This window comes from Thunnus maccoyii, chromosome 5 (genome assembly GCF_910596095.1).
Source record: "Thunnus maccoyii chromosome 5, fThuMac1.1, whole genome shotgun sequence".
NCBI lineage: Eukaryota > Metazoa > Chordata > Actinopteri > Scombriformes > Scombridae > Thunnus > Thunnus maccoyii.
In genome coordinates this window covers 3,250,403-3,262,847 of record NC_056537.1, presented here as the reverse complement: position 1 = coordinate 3,262,847, position 12,445 = coordinate 3,250,403, and the positions used below count along the sequence as shown (strand labels likewise).

General features: G+C 41.2%; 1 protein-coding gene and 1 long non-coding RNA gene across 2 annotated transcripts; one reads left to right on the top strand and one right to left on the bottom strand.

Moving 5' to 3' along the window:
- Nucleotides 1-1,148: 1,148 nt before the first annotated feature.
- On the bottom strand, nt 1,149-8,814 carry zgc:172145 (Ferritin light chain, oocyte isoform-like). Its single transcript, XM_042412932.1, has 3 exons — nt 7,863-8,814; nt 5,674-5,820; nt 1,149-2,065 (listed from the first exon to the last, which is right to left on the bottom strand). The coding sequence occupies exons 1-3, from the start codon at nt 8,028-8,030 to the stop codon at nt 1,775-1,777; spliced, it is 606 nt and encodes a 201-aa protein (XP_042268866.1). The 5' UTR covers nt 8,031-8,814; the 3' UTR covers nt 1,149-1,774.
- Nucleotides 8,001-11,590, top strand: LOC121898048. Its single transcript, XR_006096341.1, has 3 exons — nt 8,001-8,090; nt 9,644-9,791; nt 10,307-11,590. It is a non-coding gene; the product is annotated as an uncharacterized LOC121898048 (long non-coding RNA).
- The last annotated feature ends 855 nt before the right edge of the window (nt 11,591-12,445 follow it).

Genomic DNA, 12,445 nt, shown 5'->3' with positions numbered 1-12,445 from the left:
ACTTTTTGATCCCAGTCAGAATCTTTGTCAGGTCAAATTTATTTAAATAAATGTGTGGTTTATAGTCGGCATGCAGTACTAAAATCACTACATCACAACCAAAATAATCAACCCAAAACCCCGAAGAAATGGAGTCAAGTAGGGAAAAAACAAGTGTGGACAAAAATATAAATTCATAGTTATGTTACATAAAATAGAGCCGTCACTTTCGGTAGTTTAGCCTCTTTCAGACATGCATTCGTATATGTGACGGCAATTTAACATAAAAGTCACAGTGGCGATCTCATGAAGTCAGACCTGTAATATGTCTGTTTGTTTAAATAAGAAGACGACAGCAACAAGAGTTGGGTTAATGAGTCTCTTTAAAAGATGAGACTCACAACAGTACGGAGAGCAGCTGTCGCTTTAGTGCAACATGTGGTTTGAAGCTTTTAGCAATAGTTCTATAAAAAGGAAAAAATGCCCTCAAACCTGTAATTACAAAACACAAAAAAAACTAAATGAATTCACATTGGTCACACTTTTAAAGATAAAGCTCTAGGTTTCTGATTTAGATGTTGTATCTTGTCTCTTGAACAGATGTAGAAATAGAAATGTACAAAGAAGGCATTGTGGGTTTAGCGGTATTTAGCTTTGGAGACATAAGTTCTGCTGGGTTGTCAGGTCTGAGCTCTGTCCTGTAGTCAGATAAACCCAGCTGACTACAGGATGGATTAGCTTGTTATCCAAAAAGGTGCAACATCTAAATCAGACAGCTTTGGGGTTGTTGGAAGGGGTATTTTTCACCACGTTTGATGGCGCTACGCTAGCAGTGTCCCCCCTTGTTTCCAGTCTTTGTGCTAAGCTAAGCTAAACATATCCTGGACGACATCTTTCTCTTTCTCAATCTGTGTGTTTCCCTACTCACACTGACCCCATTACTCACTTTTATGTATATAAGAATCATAAAATAGAGAAAACACAACAAACATACAACATGTGTTGTAAACAGGTGGCAACTTTGCAACAGTTTTGACTATTTTTTGAATAGTAATTCATAAAAGATATTGCATTCAAATATTTACTTGAGAACTTTAATGTAAATTAGACAACATTAGAGCTGTTTTTATGTGTTTTCTTTATATGTTTGTTTATTTTTTTCTCTTTAATGGAGCTAGGCTAGCAGTCTCCACCTGCTTCCAGTCTCTGTGCTAAGCTAGGCTAAGCCCGGCCTGGATGGTCTCAAAAAGTTGAAATTAATTTCCTGTTTATCAAAAAGTGTTTCTCAAAGTGACTATTCACATATACAGTAATTATAAAAGACAAGAAACAAACACACACGACTCACAAATAGCAAGAGTGACCATGTGACTAACAAGTTGCGACTTGCTAGTTAGCTATCTTTGACTGTGTTTAATGCTAATTTATGGAGGATCTTACAATTACAATATTTAAATGAGAATTTTAAGCGGTCAAGAATGTAAATCAGACAGCTTTGGAGCTGCTGAAGGTGTTTCTTTTCTCTTTTGATGAAGCTACACTAGCGTTTTCCCCCCGTGCTTCCAGTCTTTGTGCTAAGCTAGGCTAAACCTGCCCTGGACATGTATTAGCACTGGTCACAGTGAGATGAAACTTATATCCATCTTGACTCAGAATTTCCCAAAATGTCACAACTATTGGAGAGAATCAGATTTTTATCTTTCACAGAGGAAATTTTACTTTCATTCTCTGTAAAAAAAAATATATATATATATATAAAGGAGTAGACCATCCCTTCTTAACTGACCCTGGTGGATCACCCGGTCAGCTCTTCCTGCAGCTCATTCAGGATGTACTCCCCGAAACCCCCCGCCTGGTTGTCGGTGCAGCCCACCCGGCGGGCACTGGTGAGCAGGTCTCCCAGCAGTTTCAGACGGTCCACCCGCGGCGTCAGGAAGTGGCTTTTGACAACACTGGCAGTGTGCGGGTCGCCGTGTTTGCGGGCCAGCTGGCTGAGCTCCACCAGGATGCCGACTTCCTCTTTCAGCTGGAGCTGCAGCAGCTCCAGAGCAGGTAACACGGCACACACCGCCTCACAGCCCGGCTTCTGGAGATCAACATAGACAGCACGAGAGGCAGGACTTTCATTCGTATTCTTCCACTGAAGAGTAATTATTTGTCTAAGCAATAAACTACAGCAAAGCCCCAAATCACTCACCACCAAAATTTGGCGCACTAGCAACGAGTAACGACTGAAATAATTTTAGGAAAGAAAGGAGGCACAAAATTCAAAGGACACGTTCACAATTTTTCAAGTGTGTCTTAAACCAGCAGTCAGGTGTCCATATGAACAGTGAAAGAGGTTTTCCTCATTGTAATCATTCCTCCTGTTCATACTGGATATTAAAAGATCCTTCAAATGTGCTTTCAATGGAAGTGATGGAGGACAAAATCCACAGTGTGTCCACACAGTCATTTAAAAGTCTCTGTGAAGCTTATATTCAGCTTCATCAGTCTGAGTTAGTCATATCAAGTGGATATCTGACACATTTACAGTCTTTTTAGCATCAAATTCCCTCTTTGTGTTTCCTCGGACAGTGTTTCCCTGTTGAGCTGCAGGTGGAATTATAGTAACAAAAAGAGGAACTTTGGCACTTAAAAGACTGTAACGTTGAAAGATATCTACTTGATTTGACTCATTTGGACGCTGAAGCTTCATATTAGCTTCAAGTAAACTTTGAAATACATTTTTTGCACAGAAGGAGGACTGTGGATTTTGTCTCCCATCACTTCCATTGTAAGGTCATCATGAAGGGATCTTCTAATGGTCAGTATGAACAGGAGGAATGATTACAGCAAGAAAAACAGGTTTCACTGTTAATTTGTGCTCCTGACTGAACTCGTCTTTTAACTGTCAATAAATACATTTACAAGTGAACCAGACTGGGAATAATAGACCTGGCACATAAAGATGAAGAAGTGGGGAAAAGAGCCTTTCTTCTAGCGCCACCCTCCAGACAAACTTATCATTTTTAGTTCATCTACTGGTAAGACTCACGACTGATAAAAATAAATACAGACGAGAGCAACAGCAGCGACGACGGGGGTCGACGGAGAGATGAGGAAGTTTCCCGTTTGTTGGACATTCATGGAGAAACTTCTATTCAAGCCAAACTGAGAGGAACTTATTGTAACAAAGCAGTTTAAAAAACAAAAAGTATTCATTTATACGCACGCAGCTCTCATATCATATCAAATGTGCGCATGTGTGGTAGTTTAGACCTCAGTGGTGTCGACACCGGAGCCAGATACATGACACTTATAAACATGAATGTGAACCGTCAACACAAACAGATGGGATTTTACTGAAAAACTGGAATTGAGCATTAAAGCCTCTGTTTCTGCATGATGTGCTAATTTATTTTGCCTCCTCGCTCTATTTAGAGTTGACAAAATCATCCACCACAGAACACTTTAAAACTTGAACTGAGCTGAATAAAACAAAACACGAAATCAAAAACTAAATCGATGTGAAGTGAGTGAAGCAGTGAAGGACTCCCCGAGGCGTCGAGGTATGCAGTACTTTAGAGACGGATAACAAGGTGTCCCAAACTGCTGCTGACTGGGCCCCGGGCCTCAGCCCTGAAACGATTTTACACGACTCATAAACCCGGGGCAGCGTTCAGAGGCCACGCTGCGACGCGCCAACGCCACCACCACCACCGCTGATGCCACTGACCATCTGGAAACACCATCAGCAGCGCAACCGTCCCTCTGCCGCAGCATTAATCTCGCCAATTTTCCGGAACTCAGAGGGGGGGCGGGAGGGAAATGTACACCCTGACCGGCTTACAGCCAGATCCAGGGGCAGGTCTCCAGGGGTTTTATCCTCCCTCCTTCTCCAGCCTCTCGGTATCTTAACCCTCCCTCACCCCCCCCCGTCCTACCGCTAGCGCCTGGTCCAAATGAAGAGCTTCGTTCCAAAATGAGATCTCTGCCATTTGGAAAAAAAAAAAGAAACAGAGAGAGAGAGAGAGAGAGAGAGAGAGATACAGAGACACCTGCTCTGACAAAATGACGGATTGCACAGGAGGAAAAATAAATCCTCCTGATGGGACGTTTTGGAAGGAACGTGAGGTTTGATGGCTGAGTAAAACGAGAACGCTGTTACAGACTGAAGCTTCTCTGTCTCACAGATAAAGTTCAGATCATAAATTTAGTTTCAAAATGGATCCACAAATCAACTCTTCATACCCGCTCATCTAAAGACCCCCCCCCCCCCAATCCTGCTGAAGTGTCTTTGGGCAACACAACCAGCCCCCGCAGCACGCTCTTGACCCTGACCTCCGACTGACTTCTTCTGTGTGTCTGTGTGATGACGGTAGAAAGAGAAGAGCTCAGAGATTAAAAATAAACAAATAAATAAGAAAATCTCTCATGTCAAACAACCAAATATAGTTTATTCCTGTTGGACCAGTACAATTTTGACTTGTACACGCTTCATATTAGCTTCAAGTAAACTTTTAAATCCATTTTTGCACAGAAGGAGGACTGTGGATTTTGTCCCCCATCACTTCCATTGTAAGGTCATTATGAAGGGATCTTCTAATGGTCAGTATGAACAGGAGGAATGATTACAGCAAGAAAAACAGGTTTCACTGTTCATTTGGGTTCCTGACTGTTGGTTTAAGACAGAAAAAAGAAAAACTGTGAACTCGTCCTTTAATGGAGATGTATTCTTCTTTTTGTGGTTTTCTTACATCTATATACTGTTATGATGTTGGACTTTAAACAAGGTCAAAGTTCCAAAATTTGAGGTGAACATTTGTAAAAACTCTCCTTAAAAGACAAACTCCAGGTTTCAGCTGCCCTGAACACTTTGTTTGCAATGTTTGTTTGGTTTTTTTAGCATTTTTGCCCTTATCTGACAATCATTAATGAAGAGGCAGACAGGAAACAAGGGTGGAGAGATGAATATGATATGCAACAAAGGTCCCTAGCTGGAATTGAACAAGGGACGTTGCAGTTATATGCGCATACGGAGACATTGCAATGTTTATTTACTTTCCTCATGAGATGACGATTTGGGCTCCAACATGTACAGATGTATTTGAGAAGTTGACATTTGGAGAAAAAGAAGTGAAATCCTGCTACTATAGTTTGTTTACGTAGCCTCCAGAGCCGGAGGAAGCTTCCTGAAAGCTGACCAATCAGAACAGAGTGGGCTCATCAGGAGGCGGGGCCTTAAAGAGACAGGAGCTAAAACGGCCTGTTTCAGACAGAGGCTGAACTGAGGGGCTGCATAAAGGACCAGTAGAAGATAAATAAGGAGTTTTTAACTGGAAATCATGCAAAGATATTCCAGTAGAGCCCCAGAATATAAATATAGAGCTGGAAATGTTCACGATACGACGCCTTTAAGCACCATAATGTTTAAAACACCTCAGTGTAATATGGTTTATTTGATTGAGATACTTGACTCTGTAAAGTCTTATAATCACATCAATGCAGTTTAACAGCATCACTTATGACTGGAATAAAATATTCAACTATCATATTTGTTAGAGTGTTTGGGTGTCCACATACTTTTGTCAAAAATACACGCTAGATGTTGGAATCAGTGTTTTACAAAAAATGAATAACAGAAAAGGACAAAGAGAATAACAACTTTACAATAAATCAATCAATCAATAAATAAAAGAGTAGATTTCTTACCTGGATGTCTTTGCCACAGTAGTTGCCCCCCCTCTCAGCCAGGTAGCCCAGCATGGCCTCGGCCTCGTCCTGCTGCTTCAGCGCCTCCTGGTGGAAGAAAGAAGCAACGCGGGGCAGAGCGACGTCGTCCCGCTCAAACACGCAGGCCTGCAGGAGATCAAATACACCTCGTTATAAACTGAAATACACACAGTGACGGGGCGATGTATCAAAACTGTCATAGAAACGTCTCATCATGATCATTTGAATAAAAATGGCTTGTTCAGCCATTGTTTCCATCCACTCCAGTTCCTGTGAATATTAGGAGATGAACTAATGCTCCAGTCGGTGCCATTAAACCACTGCAGAAGAAGAAGACACAACGAGATGATGTCATTAAAAGAGCGTCAGTCAAAGCTCAAACGATGGAGAACCATGTGGATCATGTCTTCATTTGAAAACGTCCCCTCACTGCTCCACACAGATCTGATGTTGAGTCACGTTTATGTCACATGTATGTCATCATTCATTCCCTAAGTCTGTTTATGTTTGCCTTTTACCTGCACAACAACTTTTACACCTCAGACGTGTAAATCTTAGCAGTATGTCAGGATTTTTTTTTTTATTTTCTGCGTTTCCACTCAGGTTTTTCAAACACTGTAACTTCAATGCAATTAAAGGACGGGTTCACAGTTTTTCAAGTCTGTCTTAAAACAACAGTCAGGAGCCCAAATGAACAGTGAAACATGTTTTTCTTGCTGTAATCATTCCTCCTGTTCATACTGACTATTAGAAGATCCCTTCATAATGACCTTACAATGGAAGTGATGGGAGACAAAATCCACAGTCCTCCTTCTGTGCAAAAATGTATTTAAAAGTTTATCTGAAGCTAATATGAAGCTTCAGCGTCCAAATGAGTCAAATCAAGTAGATATCTTTCAACGTTACAGTCTTTTTAGTGCCAAAGTTCCTCTTTTTGTTACTATACTTCCACCTGCAGCTCAACAGGGAAACACTGTCCGAGGAAACACAAAGAGGGAATTTGATGCTAAAAAGACTGTAAATGTGTCAGATATCCACTTGATATGACTAACTCAGACTGATGAAGCTGAATAGAAGCTTCACAGAGACTTTTAAATGACTGTGTGGACACACTGTGGATTTTGGCCTCCATCACTTCCATTGAAAGCACATTTGAAGGATCTTTTAATATCCAGTATGAACAGGAGGAATGATTACAGTGAGGAAAACCTCTTTCACTGTTACTATGAACACCTGACTGCTGGTTTAAGACAGACATGAAAAACTGTGAACGTGTCCTTAAAGGCCTCCTTTGAATTATGTGTGAATTTTGTGCCTCCTTTCTTTTTTCCTAAATCTTTCAGTACTCAGTATCCCATAATCCACTGCACCAGTCTGTGAGTCAACAGGACACATTTTGACATGTGATAGTAGGTATAAATGATAATTCAGTTTCAGACACATGTTGGTTCACTGTCTGCTGTGAAAAACACTCAAACACGTTCATCACTCATCTGACACACTGATGGAAGTTATATGGACACATTTACCATCGAGCATCACAACAGGATTCATCACTTTGGTCGAAATGTTTTCTGTTTTTACACTTTCATTGTTTGTTCTTTCACAGACCTCTTTTTTTGACATTACAAAGAATCTCATTATATATAATAAAACAAGTGTTTATTAGAGTCAGATGTGATTTCTGGACTTTATAGTGAATTTATTTGATGTAACTTTTCAATCAATTGTATTTTTGTACTTCTTTTCCCTCCATTAAGATCTAAAAGCTTTTTCAGAGTCTTCTGACTGCAAGGATCAAAATTCTGGTGGAGAAATATTAAATATTTTATTTATTCATGTATTCATTTGTTAACCAGAAAGTTAACATGAATATCCCTTTAAATTGAGTCTAAAATAATTTAAGACTTTGACTCCCTGCTTTTTTTATTTGTGAATGTAACTTCCACCAGATTGTTAAAAAACCCCAAAATCCCAACCTTTGTAATCTAGAGAGGAATAAACCTCCGTATCTTCACTGGTAGCATACAGCCACTGAAAAATCTCTCATATTTCTGGAATAATATTAAAATTAATAATACTTTTAGCTGTGATGTTCTTGTTACAGTACAGTAAATAATCAGTAGACTTCATGTTTTCCCTCCATGCTGGATGGTTGTGTCTCCTACCAGAGCCTGCAGCCGGTACGCTCCGTCCCACAGCAGGCTGCTCACCCCGCACAGAGCCTCCTCCACGGCGGCCTGCATGTTGTGCTTGGCCCGGCTGCCCGTGGAGCTCCGGTGCGCTTTGCACAGCGGCAGGCTGCTCTTTAACCTCTTTCCTGCGGGTTCAGCCATGTTACCAAACCGGCCACTCTGATCCAGGGAGAGAAACAGTCGGTTCCAGTAACTGCGGAGGTAAATAACAAGTAGTAAACACAACTGCGTAATAAACGCGGGTTCGTAAACAAAACGCGTCTTCCTCCAGCCGACTTGAACCGTCCACAGGGGATAAATTTAGCCTGCATGGATCAACTGTTTCCCGGTCAGCTGCTCAAGTTCATCCGGGGCGTTTGAGCTCAGAGCTGCAGCCACGAAAACAACAAAAATGATATAAATAGTAATCACGTCAACATGACTGTACACTGAAGAGAAAGTCCATGTAAAACCCATAACTGTATCATTTAATCTACTATTTAACATCACAAATCTACACTTTATAGATGCTCTTCATCAACTCACAGAGTTTAAAAGACAGTCTTTGTAAAACAGCTTGTCCCTAACATTATATGCTCATCATGATGAGTCCATTCAGAACATAAAGAGCTCATCTATTAACTGAAGGATCATCTGCATTAAGCTTGCAGATCCTGATCAGACTCTAATTACTGCTTTACTAATGACGACTGTAGTTAATAAAACATGAACACAAAGAAAAATACAGCAGCCTGTTGACTGTGAGACACCTGAACAATATTCACTTTTATTTCCACTTTTATTTCATGTTGTCTTGAGAAATTTAATTGACTAGTGGTAACTAGTTTGAGGTTGAGGTTAGAGCCCAAATGTTCAGTGTTACATGAGAGAAACAAGCGACCAGATCAATGGAAACAAACCCAAAAGAAGAAAGAAGAAAAAAGCCCAAAACAGGCGACCTTACCTACTACAATGTGTGAAAAGGCCACTTGATCAATTAGCAGCTATTTGAAAAATACAGTAACTTACATTTTACATTTTTCTTTTTAACTCTAAAGAAGTTGAGCAAAACCAACAAAAAATGAGGAATTAATGAATGAAAATGAAAGTTAAGAAGTTGCATATAACGAACTGGCCAAGTAATGACATCAGTGAAGGAGAAACAAAGATAACTTTTAAACAATCATTAAAATAATTACATATACTGGGCCTTTGACTGGCAGCTGAATTAATCCTCTCTTATCAGTCCTAGTCTGGCACTAATAAAAAAAGGTACAGTAACAGAGCTTGCTCTTTGTTTTTTTAACATTTTCACTTTATTAGACACGTATAGTGTAGAGACACAGGAAGGATGGGATGTATAGAGAGACGATGACATGCAGCGGAATCAAACCCAGGCCGCAGCGGCAAGGACTGAGCCTGACGTTACACAGTGAACCACCGGGACGCAGCTCAGGATTTTAATGTCGACTAGTACATGTGGTTCTGACAGCAAGCAGTGAGATTTGACGACTTAGATCGAGCTCAGTCAAACTTTATTTAAAGTTAGACATATAGGGAGTAAACCCAAATCAGCAACTACAGAAAAACAAGCCCAAAGTTGCTCATAATAAGCAGACTTGGCAACTGTCATCTGTTTTTATGCTTTAATGTTGATTATTTTTAGTAAAAGTAAACTCTTGTGAAGACTTGAGTTCAGGTAATTTAGCTGCTGGACAAACATAATAAATGACAGTTTCTAAAACATCTTCAACACCTTTTACTTTATTTTTTAGCCACGTTAGCAGCATGGATGCAGAGATGTCAGTCAGTCCAGACTGAAATATCTCTACAGCTGTTGGATGGATCGCTATGAAACTACACAGATGTTCATGATCCCCAGAGGATGAATCCTAATAACTCTTCCTCTGGTGCCACCTTAAGGTCAGTTTGTCCAATACTTTAGTTCACACTTAATACTTTCACACTTAAACACACATGCTCAGTGGCGTCTCCTTTACACAGAACTACTCTCTAGAGACTGAAAACACGATGCTGTTATTAGTCTTTGGAGCCGTTTCTAAACAAACTAACGTGACCAAAACTCTTCATGATGAAGGAACATGTGACCCAGAGCAGCGGTGTGACTCATTTACATGTTTTTAATAGTTTCTGGACAATAACGGAGGAATTAGATATATCAGACTTTGATACACACATGATACTTGTTAGTAGATCAGTTCATTGTTGGTTTGGATGAGATTTGTTGACAATTAGACAAATATAGAAAATCAGCAGCCGTATCTGTGACACTTTATCACAATATTAATTTCTTGTCATCCAGTACGTTCAAACTGTCCTTACGTCTTCCTGTCACTGATCAGCTGACCATCATTAGTTGCTCAGTGGACACTAGATCACAGTTGACCCCCCTGGTTCGTCTTCCTCTCTTGTTTCAGCTCAGGATGAGTGACGGGAGGGGCTGGCTGCTCCCCGGGGGTCAGCTGGTCAAGGAGGGAAGAAAGGCAGCCCCCCCACCACCACCTCCCCACCGGGGTCAACGGGACCTGCACCCTTGACACGACCCCCAGACACCTCTGTAATCATCCGGGCTGGACCTCGCTGTAACCGATTACAGTCACGCTGCAGGAGGCCGCCCGGCTTCCACCCGGTGATGCTGCACCGCAGGAAGCCCGACATCGAGCCAACAGAGGCGACACATCCGTCTGCTTCACCGCTCTGACCTTCCTTCACCGCTGATTTCACAGATTATCCAACCGCAGGAGTTTCTGTGATGCCACTTATGGTGCCACGTCCAGTATCTGAAAAATGTATCAGTGTCTTTGTATGAAGCAGCGTCGATCGGTCGGTCCACCACTCTGGTCCAGACTGAAATATCTCAACAACTATTGGATGAATTCTCATGAAATTTGGTACAGACACTCATGAGCCCTTAATGATGAAGTGTAGAGCTGCAGTGATTAGTGGATTAATCAATTAGTTGTCAACTATTAAATTCATTGCCAACTATTTTGATAATTGATTAATCGTTTGGAGTGATTTTTTACTAAAAGGGGAAAGAAAAAGTGTTCTCTTGTCTAGTCAGTGAGGGTTGATTACATATGTACAGTATATAACGTTGTGATTACCTGTTATGGTGTTTTTAATGTGGACGGAGGTTTTTGCAAAGTGTCTTCAGTCTCTTAGGGTGTTTTCATAAAGTGTTATTTGGTCCTAGCGGGATCCTCTACGGTCTGGTTGAACGGGACTCTAATGGTTGGTTTTCCTTCCTGGTGAGGTTTGTTAGGGCAGATCTGAACTCAGCAAACGTTCTCAGACCGAAACAACCACACAGAGACCCTTTAGAGGAGGTGGTCTCGGTCCGGTCACAGACAAATTCATTTATAGTGGGATGATAGAGGGTCCAAACCAAGTTCACCAACTCATCCGCTGATTCAGACCGCAGCAAACCAGCTTCTGTCAGATCGGCGCTAATATAAGAAAAGATGATCAATCAGTGATCATTTAACAAACGTGATGGAAAACTTTAAGTTAACAGGTCGGATCCTCTTCAGTGTACAGATATTAAATAATCAACCTGAAGGTTTTCTTTTCTTTCTGCTCTTCTTCTCTGACGCTCGTCTCCCTCAGCTGAGCTTTAGATGACACAGTCCTGAGCTACTGTTACAACCCCCTGATGCTACACACACACACACACACACACACACACACAGCTCTGTCCCAGTGGCTGTGTGTGTGTGTGTGTGTGTGTGTGTGTGTAAAGTAATCTGCCACCAGTGCGGGACAATGCAGCCGTTGTAGTGTTGGTGGTTTACAGCAGGCAGCAGGTGTGAGGAGCGACACCTCTCCTGTCAGTCTGCACATTTTGGGTTTATTAAGTGTTTTGTGTGTGTGTGTGTGTGTGTGTGTGTGTGTGTGTGTGTCTCCAGCCTCACATACAGTTAAGTATTTACGAGCTCTGTCTCGTATTTATCTTGTGTTTATCTGCATTTATCACTCTGCTGCTCTGTAAAGCTTTCGATGACAAACTTGTTTTCTTTAAAAAAAGAGCTTTAAAATAAATATGAATTCATGTCACGTCGTATTGTTAAAATCATAACAGAGACATTTTGGAGACATTTCTGGAGTCAGGTGGTCAAACAAACTGGTCGTTTGATTTGGTGGAAGCACAAAGTTGAAATAGAGATGAGAGTTATGTTTTAATTATTTTTAAATGACTGTACACCAGCATCCGTTAATGTGTCACCGTGTGGGCTTGTTGTGTGTACAGAGAGTCCAGCTGGACAACGACAACGACAACAACAACAACAACATAGTGTCTGAGTGAAGCTCTGAGTGTCTGTTGACAGCTGCAACATCCAACACAGACAGACAGACACACACACACACACACACACACACACACATAAACACACACACACACACACACACACACATAAACACACACACACACACATAAACACACTGAGCTGGATCAGCTCGGAGCAGCAGATTTTGTTGTAGGTTTGTTGTGTTTGTGGACTGAAGAGAGAGTTTGAATTCTCAGCTCTGAACATCAAACAGGAGCTTCATACTGT

Bases quoted from the DNA above. Each gene is read 5' to 3' on its own strand.
- zgc:172145 (XM_042412932.1), bottom strand. From the start codon at position 8,030: ATGGCTGAACCCGCAGGAAAGAGGTTAAAGAGCAGCCTGCCGCTGTGC. The intron at 5,821-7,862 runs GTAGGAGACACA...GATCTCCTGCAG, and splicing joins CGTACCGGCTGCAGGCTCTG to GCCTGCGTGTTTGAGCGGGA. The intron at 2,066-5,673 runs GTAAGAAATCTA...GTTGATCTCCAG, and splicing joins ACTGTGGCAAAGACATCCAG to AAGCCGGGCTGTGAGGCGGT.